This window comes from Haliaeetus albicilla, chromosome 1 (genome assembly GCF_947461875.1).
Source record: "Haliaeetus albicilla chromosome 1, bHalAlb1.1, whole genome shotgun sequence".
NCBI classification, from domain to species: Eukaryota; Metazoa; Chordata; class Aves; order Accipitriformes; family Accipitridae; genus Haliaeetus; species Haliaeetus albicilla.
Window position 1 is genome coordinate 80854185 of NC_091483.1, and position 15459 is coordinate 80869643.

At 37.4% G+C, this 15459-nt stretch overlaps 1 protein-coding gene across 4 annotated transcripts in view; it reads right to left on the minus strand.

Annotated features, from left to right (window-relative positions):
* CTNNA2 (catenin alpha 2) overlaps positions 1–15459 on the minus strand; it is a 514224-nt gene that overhangs the window by 117754 nt on the left and 381011 nt on the right. For all 4 annotated transcript variants that reach the window (XM_069796531.1, XM_069796522.1, XM_069796547.1 and 1 more), the window contains one exon: positions 9919–9999. In XM_069796531.1, coding sequence (XP_069652632.1) covers positions 9919–9999 — 81 coding nt within the window. The remainder of the gene's footprint in view (positions 1–9918; positions 10000–15459) is intronic.

A 15459-nucleotide genomic window follows, 5' to 3' on the forward strand; every position in this document is an offset into this window, starting at 1 on the left:
CCTTTCCAAGAGTCACTCAAAGTTACAAGCTGATCCTGCCGCATGGACAGAGATGATTGATATCTGATATTATCAATTATCATCCATACCTTTCAAAAAAGCCCTTACTGCAGTGAGATCACAGCCTGTTTTGTTTTTTTTTTCTTGGGTTTGTTATGTTGTTGGGTTTTTTTGTTGGTTTAATTCTTGGTTTGGGTTTGTTTTGTTTTCTTCTCCTTTGCAGTAATTTCTACAAAGCAAAAACTGAAAACAAACCTTTTTATATTTCTGGTTGCTTAATAACAAGTAACAATTAACATTAAAGACATTTTATAAGACTTTAGAAATACTGTTACTGAACAAAATTAATGTCAATTAAGAAACAAATACAATGTTGAAACCCCATTTGGAAATTAAATTCTACGTACTTTGCCATTGCTCATAAATCCATTAGGAGGACAGAATTACAAAAGTCTTTGGAAAAGGACTATGTTTTCCTCTACATTTATAGTGCTCCATACCTCATGGTACTGCATTATTGATAAAGAACATCAAAATTTGAAGCTCTCTTTGTGAATCCAATCTTTTATAAGTTACTTTAGCTGGTGTGACTCCAGGTCTTTCTCTAGCTGACACTACAGAACAATGAAAGCTTCTTTAAGTAAAACTATCATCAATAGAAATTTCTTGGAATAGATTTTGGGTTGGGTTTTTTTTTTTTTGGTTGTTTTATGTTTGTGTTTGGGGGGGGGGGTAAGTAGCAATGTTATACACTTCTGTTAAGCTTCTCCCACATTTACAGTATCTCTCATTAGAGGAGTTTTTAAAACTCTATACTTGTTTCTCTGCAGTGATTACAGAGCTAGGCATCTTCTAAAGTTCCTGGAGTGAGGACAAAGATTTGTTGAAAAATGTGAGCTTTTAAGACAACTCATTATTTCAGGAATAATAGACAAAGAATGTGCAGTAATCTACTCTAATGCAATATAGCTGTCACTAAGTTTTGCCTCATAATTCCTCACAAGCCACTTTGAAAGGCCAACCCTCTGTGCTCACAACTTCATTCAGTTTAAAAAAAAAAAGTCCCTATTTCAAAAAGCAAAAACAGCTATAGCTGCTATACTCTTTAGATTTTGCCAGACAAAAATAATCCATCACGAGTATTATGTTGCAGATCAAAGTTTCCTTCATTTGATGAAAATGTTACACACTGTAACCTTACACAAAACTACCTGATATGGGTATAGTTTCCTGAAATATGGCACCATATGTGCATCAGTAAACATTATGTGTAGAGTAAATTAAACCAAGCCTTATAATTAGGCAGTAAGGAAATTACTGCAGACCTGAAAGAGTAAATCAGCAGTATTAAAACACTCTCCATTTCCTCTGAAGCACTTCAGAGCACCATAAAAACCTCAATGTCACAGTGATAAACATCTAGAAGAAATGCATTTTGAGGGAGACAAAGACACGTACATTCAAATAAGTTCAAGTCAAAATCACGAATAAGTGCAAATTAAATAACAGTTCATTGTCTCTAATTTTTAAGATTAGATTTTTAGACTTTTTTTTCTAAAAATCCTTTCCTAAAGGAAATACAGCAGTTAGTCTACCAAATGGGAGCAGACAAAAAGTAGATGCAGTATTGAACAGCATGCCAGGGGCTTACAGTTCTTTTAGTGCAAGCTGGTGAAATTCAGAGTATGCCTACTTCTGTTGCTTTAAGGAGTGGCTATAAATTCAGTGGAAGCTGAAAGAGTAGAGACTTTATCAAGTAGAGTATTACTACCTCTGCTTTATAAGCCGGTATTACACAAGACACCTGTCTAATAACTTTGTACAAACTGCTAGAGAAACCCAGTAAAGAAGTACTGATGTACACACAATGTGGCGCACCCACATCAAACGAATACAAGAAATAAGCATGTAGTGCTGGCACAGAAATAAATCTATATTAGCATTTGATAGACTGCTTGCAGAAAGCCAGCTTCCAGGTTTCCATATCAAAAGCACCAGAGTCACTGCAGGTGAAAACATAACCTATTAAGCAACAAGGAAAAGGTGATGAGTTTCTAATGAGCAAGGGCTGGTGCCACAGATGGCCTTCGGTTCAAAGACATTGAGATTGACTTATGGCTGGCTCCCTTTAAAAAATGCCAATATTTTGCCAAGAAGCATTTCCATGCAACAGAATGGGGCAATATCGCCAATCACACTGCGCTTTCCCTTGGCAACAGCTGATAGCTCATCTTTGGTAATATAGCACAACCTTAGCAAGACTCTTGTGGATCATCTATTTAAATAAGACCTTGCTTCAACTTTGCCTTCGCAAAATAAATATTTACTAAACATTCACACAAGATTAAATGTTGAAGTTACAACCTTCTTGGTTATTCTGCTACTACTTAACACTTGCATGACGTTCTGCACCTTCAAAATGTTGCATCAACTCTCTTACAAATTCTCACAGTGTTATGTGAGTTAGGCAAGGTCCATGACCCTCTCTCTGTGTTTTCAGCCCTCCTTAAATTATACAGAACTTGAATTAAGAAAAGCCATCTTCAGCATTTATAATCTTAACCAGTCTGTAACAAAGGGCAAATCAGAACCTACTTTTATGGTAATGAGAGGCAGAACTTGCTTCCCCAGCCCTCCTAGCAACACACCTATTGCTGCAGTGTTGACTGGCTCTAAAGCTTGAAAGTAAAAGGAATATTCATACAAACCTACCTTTTAGGCTCCTGTATTTTGGGGGGCTAAATTCAGACATAGTTTGTTCCTGACTGCCTACATATGAAGAAAGATGAGCTTTTGCAAAATACATCCTTGAAACCCCAAACCCCCCTCTGAAGGGGAACTCTCTATTGACTGTATAGGAGATTGAAGGAAAACCAGCTTCCTTATATTATCACCCAATTTCTATAATTGACATCAGCTGGTGTGAATACTCAGGGTTCTCTTTTTTCTTTTCTCCCCGCCCCCTCAATAAGAGTTTTTATTTCTTTGGGTGTGCTGTTCAACTTCTTTGAGAAGCTGAAAGGAGTTGGTTATTTAATATCTATTAAGTTTGATTAGAATTAGGTTGACTGTTTTCTTCTGAAGATCTCGGGTTTGTTTTGCTTTCTGAGCAGTCACACTTCCCTTGGGCTTATATTTTAATGCTGTGTACCTCTTAAAGTTGGTACAACACAGAATACCTATGTTGAGGTAGCTTCACCTTCAGAAGCAACTTTACCTTTCTGTGTTTCAGATTATTCTTCTAAAACTGGACAGTAACTCTTGCTTGTCTTCATAGAGCATTGTAGAAGGGAGAGAGGACAAACAAGAAAATAAGTCAGTAAATCACGATTCAGGGCAGCAAGATTTAATTTCTAGGTGCTGCTGGCCCTTCCTACAGCATTTGACAAGTCATCTGCTCTGTATATGAGACAGTAGCTTGGCTGCAAAATGATGATGATAACTTTTCCTCTCTTGGAGGCGGTCCTGTGTTTTCTTCAAAGTGTTTACATGCTGTAAAGAAGCAAGCTATGCATGTACTTGAAGAGAGATTTAAGGCCACGGACTGAAAACATTTTATAAATATCTATCCATAATATAATTGGCATCGTATGGCTTAGGTGTGATAAAATCTGTTCCAATGGAACACATTTCTTCAGTTTTAGGTGTCCCTTTAGTCTAATTGCATGAGCTAATATTAATGTTTTTTATTCTGAGAGTCTCTCTAGAGTCTACATCAATTTTTGGCAGGTTTCAAAGTGCTAAACAATTTTTTTTTTCCCCCACAAATAGCATTCACAAGCAGTAGTGATACAACTTAATCTAAGTGGAAGTGACTGACATAAAGAGCAAATGGAGATATGCCGCCTCTCGAGAGCTAGAGAAAAAAGTTATGACAAATAAGCCTAAGAACATTATGAAGCCTGTTATCTAATTCAAACTGTTGTAACCCATATTAAAGAAAGTGCACTGAATTGCGAGTACTTTCGGAGACCTATGAAGTAGGTAAAAACTGAGTATGATCAAGAAGTTCTCCCCGAGATCTTTGTTTTACTAAATTTGCATGAATAAATTACAGGAGGTATTAGTCTTATCAACCTTTAACCTTTTGAAAGTTTGACTTGTAGCCTAGTATAGCTACCAAAACAGTACCATAAAGGATTAAAAGATAAGGAGTATAATAATTGTAGCTGTGCAACTGAAGGGAGGTATGCTAGAGAATATGGCTGATAACAGATTAATGAATACCATCATGCCCGTAGCCCACCACGTGTCCTACAAAGGTATTTGTGAGAGCAGAGCTTAGCACAAGGATAATGTAAATGACAAATCAAAAATACATAAGGGTCATGTGAAAGGATGTACTAACTACATGCTACATAAAGAATTGATCAGGGGTATAGAAAGGGCAAATATGACTTGGATATATTTTTTTTTTTTTAATTTGGTTGCTGCAAAGTATGTGACTGAACAAGTCTGAGTGTGTGGCTGGTAGAAAGACACCACAGCACAGTCATTATTATTAGTTTATGCCTAAATGGTGAAACCTGATCCTTAGTACCCAAAAGCGTGTCACCATTCCTAGGGTGCTAGCAGTGGCTATTGGGAAAAAGCAGACACTGGGAAGAAGCAATCAATCTCCTAACCTCCATCAATATTCATCAGAAAGAGGGACACAACTCATCCAAACCAATACAGAAGTCGCGGAAGTGCCTATCTTTCGGCTTTCAGCTTACAAAGTAGCCAAGATTAAATAACCAATAACAAGGACAAATTACAGCCACATGCAAAACCCATTCTTGGAAAATCATATGGGAAAACAAGCCACATGTCACTGTAGAAATCATACCAAAGGGTTTATTTATGGATAATAACGTGCTATAGTTATATGATCCCAATATTACTAGCAGTTGCAGCTAACAGAGTAAAACAGAACAGGACCATAGTCTTGACCATAAAGGCTTTTGTTTCTACACTGGTTTTCTGAGGAAATGAGGCTCATGACAGTAACTCTGTCCCTTTTTTCAAATACTTTTTAATCTGTTGGCCAATTTTAAAACCAGCTGACAGACAGAAAAGGTCTTGAGGATGCTAAATAGCTGGAGTTTGATGAAAAATTGTCTGGGTAGGAGAACGGTGACCCGAATTAGAGTCCTATGGAGGGAAATTTGTTATGTGAAGGCAGTAGCTGGCTGGCCAGCAAACCAACATCGGTACCGGCTGGCCGACCACCACGCAGGTACCAGCTGGCCAGTTGGCAGAGCAGGTGCCAAAACCAGTCTCACATCTTCCTGCATTTCACCACCCAGCCTGGCGTAACAAGTGAGCTACAGCAGATGAGGGAGCAGCAGAGAGGAGAAGGATAGATGTGGGAAAATGAGAAAAAATATGAACATCAGAGACCATAAGGGAGGACCTGAGGTTATTGCTCTAGGAAGCCCCATACAGACAGTAAAATGCTATGGAAAGCAAGACTTCATCAGTTCAGCTGTTGGCAATTTTGTTTTTCAGTCCTGTGTCTACACAAAATGTACTCCTCAGAGGTTTGTAGGATGTTGTCTGGAAAAGACAATCTGAGAAGAGGACATTTTTGATAAAAAGAAATGCTAAATCAGAATGTTTTGCCTCAGAGAGTGGTGTGAAGAATTCATCTAGCCATGAGAACAAGCACAGGTATTTCAAGTCCAGGAATGATGGCAGCTTTCCGTATTCAAAATCACCATCCTAGCTACTAACTGTATGTAGCTACTAAGAGGATGTTGATGTTATTTTGCTTTTTGTGGTACCTGCCCAATAGGTTGAACCAGATTGCACCCAACAACACATAGTCTAAGGCCACTAAACAATAATCAGATGGCAAAAGATACCTTTTGATACTGCACACATAGACTTAGATATCTAACAATAGCATTAATTTCAATTAGACGTCCATTCCATTAAAGCAGAAGCCCAGGACATCAGTCTAAACATTCAAAGTATTTATTGAAATGCAACTGGTAATGCAGTTATTTCTGGACTTTCTTCTTCACAGTTCCTATTAATACATTTTGTAATAAAGTTTTGTTGCCTAAAACTGCAAGGAGAATCAGAAATCTAACTTTAAGAAAAATATAGTACTTTTTAATTTTTGCTTTATTCTACTTTGGAATGAAACCTGAAAATTTCAAAATGATCAAACCACCTTAAAACACTGGAAAACTTTCTTAACAATTCTGAAAATGTGTTTCTAATTTTCAATATTTATGTATATGTATATATTTATATTTGCAATGTTAAGTTAAAATAAACTGCCAACTTTCAAAATGAAAATTTGGAACTTCTGAAAAACTTCAAACGTGACTTTTCAACACTGTCAGGTTTTTTTTTTTGTTTGTATTTTTAAATTTAAATTTCTGGATAATTTCTGATGTTTTTCAGTTTTAAGTAAAGTGAACATTTTCTGTTGAGTATTTATTTCATACGGTATTTCTAACTAGCTGTAGTAATGACATAAACCTAAGTCTGCAGGAGGTGGATGAATTGTCCTTAACAGCTATATGAGAGCACCATTTCCAGGATAAGCTGAGAATTGCTGGTAAAAAATCTTCCTATTTCTCTGCAATTCCTTCCACTTGGAGGCATACAAAGTATTAGTCTGGCTTGGATGGACAAAAAATGAGGAATTATTTGATTTCAATCTACTGTACAGAATACTGTAGACAGGCTGCTCTGTTAAAATTAATAGCAGTACAGATATCTGCTCTTTAAGAGAAAACTAATGGGTTTGGTTATTATACCTTGCAGGGAAAGCGACTGGCTAATGCAGACAGAACAAGCTCAACTGCTCAACTGGAACGGGACACGAGGCAAAGGGACGACGGCAGCACTAACAGGTGGGGACACCAGTGGTGGTGACAGCGGAACAGCTGGTGCCCTGCTCACACAACTCCAAATGATCTATCGACCGTGCTGGTCCTCGCTAGGCATCCACTTTGTGCCTTAGCCAACCTCTTTGGTGTGTCCTTCCTGCTTATCCGTTTCAATGTCATGGCAGAGTCGCAAGGCTCGAAATGCTGCGTGTGCGTGCCGCTTTATGATTAGCTGGAGTATTTAAACGATAGGGTTCGTTGTTTTTTTTTTTTTTCCTTATGGAGGTAAAACAAACAAACCAAATAACTGGTATCAACAAGCACCCTGCTGCTGGTCTAGCTTGCTGTACCACATAGTGAAAGATGCTTTTGTTTAGCTTTTAGGATTTGGTTCTTTTTTTTGTTGGGTTTTTGTTTGTTGGGTTTTTTTCTTATGATAGACTTGCGTACTGGGAAGAGAAAAAAGCCCAAATCCTGCCAATTGGCACAACTTGCTATCGGGTGCAGAACCCTGTGCTTTTTCCAAATTCTTCAAAATCAAGTAAGAAATGGCAGCAGTAAGCTATAGGCTGGTGAGACTTGTCTGCTTCCAAGAACTTGTTCAGTCTGACTTAGGTTGATGTTCTTACTGGCAGTTTATATTAAGACATATAATTAGATCTCCATAATAGTTTTCCAATGCCCAGGAGAGTTTAAATGGTGAGTATAAAAGATGTAATTCCATCAGAATAGGAAATATTGATGTGACTGTAAATTGTGAGATGGAATTTTAGCACCGGGTATCCCATCCACAATCATTTCACATGTCCACACGTTCTGTAGATAATCAACTAAAATCTCAGAAATAAAGAGATAAGTAACCTGGGGAGAGAAAGAAAAATCAGTCTTAGATGGTTGCAAGGGAAGCCTTGCGAGGGAGCCTGACTACCAAATGAAATATATATACCTTCTTCATTACCAAAACATATTTTGTAGATTGTCTAGTTTTATGGTGGTAACATTAAGCTTCATAAATCTGACAAGCGAGCTTTAAAAGGGATTTATTAAAAACAAAAGGCATTATGGTATTCAAAGTTGGTTGTCTCTCCCATGATTTAGCCCAAAATAGAAAGACTGAAATAATATAACACTGCAATCTCAACTGTGGCTCATTTCTTCTTAATCTTCAAGCCTCTCTCCCCTGCCATTAAACTAAGCCCTCAGTGACATCCTCATATTCTGAAATGTAGCAGGGGGTGTCTAGGCAGGTCTGGGTAGACACGCACATGTATACTGTGGTTTATGCATGTGATGAAGCAGAACATTGATTATGATTCTAAAGGATAATGATTTATAGTCAGAATACACATTGTTGAAAGCAGAGACTCCATCTTCCTCTATGCTTGTGCAAAACCTAGCACAATTATGATCTAATCTTGATTAGTTTACTAGCAACTGCCGCAATTTAATAAACATTATACCTATGTGATTAACTTGCATAAATATCCGAAACTATATTAAAAACTTCATCTCCAAGCAGGAAAATATTATATATGTGCTTCACTTTACCCACATACAGAGTTCCAACCTTTCTGAAATTGAATTCAACACCCATGGGGCTGAATATACACGAGAAGCAGACAGTTTATTAAGAAAGGTGCCATTTTTATATCACGTTTCGGAGTAAATTTGGTTTTAGAGATGAGTAATTCAGGCAACTGCTGAGAGCCTCACACAGAAAACCAACTCATGTGTTAGTCTGCTACTTCCTTCAAGCAATAAGAACAGAGGTGGGAGGCAACACATGGTACAAGCTCCACTGCAGAACCTAGGTTCCCACAAATTTGGAGGTCAGAACAGCGGAGATCTTTCTTCTGTCATTAGCTGAGCAACAGATGTGATGCTAGGCTTTATACAGGAGAGTCAATGATTCATATTGTTTGTAAGTCCATTGCGATATTTTTATTATTTGGAGAAATAAGCTCTGAGAATATGATCCTCAAACATGTTTGCTGCGAGTTAAGGAAGAGATGAAATGAGCTGAGTTTTAGCAGTGCAGAGCACTGATTTCAAAATGCCTACAGGGGCCACTCTTTCTGAAACTATCATGTTGCAAATAGGTATCTGAAGATATATTTAAGTCCTTACTTGGTCTTGCAGATTTGTGGATTTTTGGATCATTTTCACAAAGGCAACCTTTGACTGGCCAGGTAGAATTTCTTTTTTTAATTATTTTTACAAAAAATGCAGAATTGGGATAATCTCAAAAGGAGAAAAAACAGATAAAAAGAGGCAATCCCTCCTGCCTTAACTTTAAAAGTGTAAAGAGAAACCTATAGAGGGTTTCTCCCTTTTGTTTGCCAATCTCCCTTCTTTTCCATCTCAAGCTTTTTGAATGAATCTTTCAGTCTTATTACCAAACACAATGATAAACGTAATATAAGAAAGTCAACCTTTATGGTTTAAACTATGCTTTACAGTTATTCATAGAATCATAGAAAGGTTTGGGTTGGAGGGGACCCTTAAATGTCATCTAGTCCAACCCCCCTGCAGTGCGCAGGTACATCTTCAACTTGATCAGGTTGCTCAGAGCCCTGTCCAACCTGACCTGGAATGTTCCCAGGATGGGGCATCGACCACCTCTCTGGGCAACCTGTCATTTATTAGCCTTTTCTGTATCTTCATAGGATCTTTATTTAATACGGTACCTTAGAAGTTTTCTTTGAAAATATTCTGCTCTTACAAACTTTTTCACATTCTGCTCATTGTTCTTGTTATTTCAATGAGAGTATTCAAATAAATACAAATAAGCACATATGCCAGTGTTTTTATGACTGGGGTTGCTGGGCTGCAAAGGCAGTGAACGTCTGGCCAATCTGCCTACCCTCCCACATATTAAGAGCATTGGGGGTTACACTTGGAATATGTTTCAGTTTCCCTTTTTTTGTCTCAGGAAATACTACTCCTTTGCTTAATGTCATGTGTAATGTAGTGCCACATCTAAAGAAGGACACAAATTCTTTGTACCTCTACAGGTGGCAAAACCAATCTGAAGTTGAAAAGCAATGACTTCCTTGGAAAATCAAGAAGCATTATAAAAAGCATAGATTACCTGTCTTCGAAGGTCTCGTGTTTTCTTGGTCATCTTGTCAATAGCAATGTTGAGTGGGTCCCCCTTCTCCTTCCTTCCAGTCTGTTAAAAATGAAATTTTGGAGTTAGAGAAAAATACTCCAGAAAATACACACTTGTTATAAAAATAGTACAGATTTATCAAAGGAAATCTGTGCATCTCTTTTTGTTTGCTTCCATCAAGTTGTTATTGCCAATGTCATGTTTTTAACATGTTTACGTGTGGGGGACATAGCAGATTATTTTAAAACAATCCTAAAATGATAAGAAGAAAGATTAAGGTGACTCACTGGAGAGTTCAGAACTTTTCCACCAATAAATTATGTGCATATATTATAGCCTATACTCCAAAAATCTGGCAAGACCTTTCACTATAAAACTAATATTAAGAGTTTCTAATCTCCATCCTGCCAGGCACTGGGAATGTTAAACATGATAATAAGCGGCAACACAGCTTGAGGACAGAAGGAAAATGGTCCCTACGCCTGTAACAGGAATCATATTGGCAGACATTAGGTGCAGTATAAAGAAGACTTCCACTTAAAACACTTTCCTGCAGGAAATCTCAAAGCAGAAATCCTCATGAAGATTAAAAAGAGGGAAAAAAGGGTTTTGTGGCTCATAATGAATGAAAAAAATATTTTTTTAGTTTAATGGTACAAAAAGCATTATGTGACTTTGTCAGCTGTATTACCTTTCTCTTAAGAGAAAGCTGCTTCTCTAAAGATTGTCACATCTCTTATCACATTGAACTTTTTTTGATAGCTTTTCATCAAGAATCAAAATGATCTTCCATTCTTTCTGGCAGTACTCTTTCCTTCCCAACGCTGTTTTCAAATACTCCCATTTAGAATCGTTCCTTGCATATGATTAAGAGTGATTTTCTATTTCCAGCTGAGCCTAATAGCATATGTTTCTGGGAACTATTGAGAAGTCACTTTTGGGGTGGAATGAGGATTAAACATACCCTTTCAATAATAATGTCTCAAATGTACAGCACTGTTATCAGCTCTACATGACCACGTTAGCAAGTGGCCTGTGTTCCAGTCCTCTGCTTTAAGCATTCATTCGAGAGAATGCCTGCTTTCTATTATTGTCTGTAAGTCTAATTATGATACGTGGCAAATACATTTACGATCATTCAGAAATCTGTAAAACCCATCCCCTATTTTTATTTAGAAATTCAAACATAAAAATATCAAGTGCCACTAGAATTTAATACAAAACATAAATTTACCTCTTAGGTTTTTAAAAAGAATCCATTACAAATTCTGGAGTTAATTGTACAAATTGACACCAGAAAACAGAGAGAGAAAGCATTTGCTATGATACAAGCAAAAGGAGGCATCTGTGTAGCCCATCAATATTTTTAGCTCACTTTTCTTGTGTTCATGCTTTGACTGAATTCTTCTGGTCCCCAAGTAAAGAACTACGGCTCTTTAGCCTAAGCAATGCCAGCACATGCTTTTAGTTTTAGATGTCCTGAATTCAGTCCTTGGTATTTTGTCCAAGACAGCAGCTGTCACATGTGCACACAATCTATAGTTTTTCAAGCTGAAATTTCACAATAAAAATGAGGCGGTTAAATTTGGTATAGGGAGGCTCTCCTAACTGTTGAAACGGTACAATGGGGGCTGCCGGATGAGCTCGTCTCAGCCAGGTTCCTAGTTTGTTAGACTACAAAGCTATATTCTAAGACAACTTCCAATTACTCCAGCTGTGTGCTGTGTACTAGCTGAATGGAGCATCCTTGGTGACATTAGCTTTCTGGGATGCTTTATTTTCCAAGTCAAATAATTCATTTTCTTTAATATTGTTTGAATTCTTCTCTTCCTTCTCATTGTTTAAGTTTTAATACATTGGCTTAGAAAGACACAAAACCACACAAAATGTTTCAAGACATTTTTTGCTAGGGAAAGATAACCTTTTTTTTTTTTTTTAATAAAATTGGGAAATAGTTTGCTAAACTGTGCAAATTGCAGTGAATATTAACACAATGCAGAAAAAAACAAAAAGCAAACACCGTGACACTTAAGGCTACATTAGGATGCTATTTTACAGCTCTCAAACAAAACAACTGGTTAACAATTCTTCTTGACTGATCCCATGCAGGGCAGATGTATTTTGTGTTCACCAGCGACACGCAAGGTCAAGCACTTAATGCTTGGCACCCATTTAGGGTGTCAGAAAATTGTCCTGAATAGGAACTTGGGACTTCTTCCAGGGTACTCAGCTACAGGATAAAATGACACTGAACAAATTAGGCATCTGATTAACTGAACCGTTTAGGAGCAAAGGCTCCTGACATTCCCTAAATGGTCACTGGAAAAAAGTAGAAATTTTGAGATTGACTTAGAAGTTTGCAATTTAGATTCCTAACCTGGGTGTTTTGTGTTGCTTATAGGAGGAAACTATCACTGAGAGTAGGCCCATGGTAGCGTCCATCTAGCACCTTTCCTAAGCCTCTCTTCGTAACTTTTTTAGTCTAGTTTTAAATTAGATAAACAGTGGCCCTTAAGGTACATCCTATTGTGAAACGCAAGACAACTGGAAACCCTTCTGTGACCCTTAGGCCACACAACACAAACTGTCAATATCCATCTGGCCAGCCCCTTCTCCCTCCAAAATAGAGAAAAGCCTGTTCTATACTGCTCGCCCCAAACCTCCCTGCTCTGTGCAATTGCCCAAATCATGCCGACATGCTGTCTGAGATACTGAATGGCGTGAACCAGCCTGTGCTGGAAAGCAGACCAGCAGACCAAGTGGACAGAGGTCCAGTCGAGCTCTCTCAATGGCAATATTTTATTAACACATATGAATACGGACGAAGTCATAGAGACACATCTCATGTTCTGCACAGTTTTTATTTATCCAGGAATTTTAAGTGTCCTTCACCTGTTATAAAATGGCTGCTGCCTTTTAATCTGGGTACAACCCCCCTTCTTCACTGTATGATTTCAAAGAAGGAGAAATTTGTTTAGTAAATCACATTATTGAAAAATAAATAGCATGGCATGTGATGTTACATAGCTTCAGGCAGGTCTGTCAAACACCATCTGCTCTGTGCTGAAAATATAAGTTTATAAAAGTTTATTTATTTAAGTCCTTAAATACTCTTATATTAATGTTGCTCTGTGATAAATTTTTGGCCTTCATTCCTAGAAGGGATAGAAAGGATTTTAGTGGTTTCCTGTGTTTCTGAAAAAACCCATAAAGCTTAGCATTGAGCCTTATAGCATTTCTCTGTTAATCTTGTTCTGCAAAGAGAAGAAGGATACTTTGGAGACGGGATGAAAAGGAAGTAAAAATTGCTGCTGGCATTGGGTTAAAAGGAGAAGGAGGAGAAATGCACAGAATTCCTTGAATGCCAAAATCTTGGTATTCAGAGTTCCTGTGGACAGAATTACATCTATTTATGGTGTAATAAGGAGAACATTGTTACAGTAGAATATATTAATCAGGTTCCTGATTTCTAGTGACCATTAACAGCATTTGCATACTGTTTTTACTCAAGATACTTTCAAATGTTTCTCTCAATCTGTGTTACTCCCAACCTAATTTCCTGAGAGCTTTTCCCTGCCTGTTTGATTGATTTACAGCTAATCAGGACGAGCTAATTTCCACGGGCTCCTGACCAGGGGCTGTGCTGTCTGCAGAGTCCCCCAGGTCGGGAATGGGTCTTCCATTGCGCTTCTACCCAAGGCTGCCGTCTCCCTCCCACATCATGCCACATAAGATCCAGCTCCCTATTTTTCAAGCATTTTTTTAAGCCTGATTTGCCACCTGGCATGAGAACTTGAGTAGTTTTTGAACACATCCATGTCCAGTTAGTGGAAGAAATCTAAGTACTATTCTGTTTCTCTAGAAAATGCCTACAGTCGCAACCACTGTCAACAATATTACTTGAACAATAAAGCAAATACAGAATACAATCATTGCCTTCCTTATATTAAGCAAAGTCTAAAAACTTTCACTGTTAAAACTGCATAATATTAAGGTAAGCACTTAGTTAGACAGGGAACTTCAACTTCAGTTAGTTAGGAAGAGAAATAAAATAACAAAAAGCACTTAAGGTTGGAAAGAAATTTCAACATCTGCTAGAATGACCTCTGCTAAGATATAGCACTGTTTTTCCTTTTGAAAAAAGACTTTTTTCCTCTGCTTTGTTTTCTTCTTTTCATGAGCTGTTCACTGTTTAGACTGTTGGAGTAAAATAAAATATTCCAAAATATTTTTCACAACTATTAAGGACATTTATATCCCATGACTCACTCGTTACAGAACTCTTTTGATCAGCATGAGGTACTTAACAGGACACTCTTTTCTAACCCTAGAGAATATCACAGAATCAAGACATGGGCAGTCAGGCCAATCAGCCTAGAGACATAACACATTTTGGATGAGACACAGTCAGCCTTGGAAGAAGATGCTCCAGACTGGAACTGTGTTGTTAGTTTTGAATAATTCCAAATACCATCGATATGGAAATCAGAGAGCTTAAATTTCAGCACATGAAACAGATAAAATTGCTACTACCAAAATTATTATTATAAAGAGGACTTAGATATTATGGTAATGAATATTCTCATATTGAAAAGTTACGATTAAGTACAGTTGTATGAAATGCAAACCCACTCTTTTGAGCATATTATTTAAAAAAAAAATTATAATCGATGCCAGATGAACAGGGCTGACAATAGTAAGCTACTAAAGAAGGGGATGGAGTGCCAAGAAATACACAAAAAGTGCAGCAACTGCAGGCCTACAACATAATGTCACAGACCAAACCCCAATGTGTATGACAACTAAATGAGTGACGTCAGAGAGCGCTATTATCCTTTTCCTTTAAAGTGCATAATTTAGAAGCTCAGTGTTTCAATTTACCAGTAATAAAAATAACAGCCTAAAACGGCGTAACGAGTTTTGGGACCACTGTTTTCATGCATTCCTCTGTCTTCTCTGCTGCTTTAGATATAAGCCAAAATACCTGGGAGAGCTCAGGCTCCTAACATATTACGTGTTGCATGTCCAAGACATCCTCGCTGCCGTTAATCGAGTAATTTAGCCTCCAGGAGACAGGTGGAAAGATTATCTATTGATCCAAAAGCTACCAAACCTTGATATACTTTTATATTTTCATCATCCCCTAGGTAGATGGTTCCATTATTTACAGTTTATTCAGAACTTCAATATCACAATGTTTTATTAAGGCGTAAATTGCTGCTCAAAAATATATCTGTCCTAATATTTTATTTTAAATGTTGAACAACATTACTCTTTAAAAACTATGCTCATGTTCAATAGCCCTTTTAAAAGTGATGAAGAGAAGCTTAGTACTAAGAGGAAAAACATTTTGAACAACAGACATAAGCTGCATCAGTGCTTTTAAGCAGAAAGCTAGGTTTAAACATACCAATACATAGTCTCCCTCTGACAGGCTAAGAAGACTAATTTTGGGTCAGGAAAAGGCTAAACTATATATCCTAGCAGAAGTGAGTAGAGACTAAATTTCATTGGAAGTTG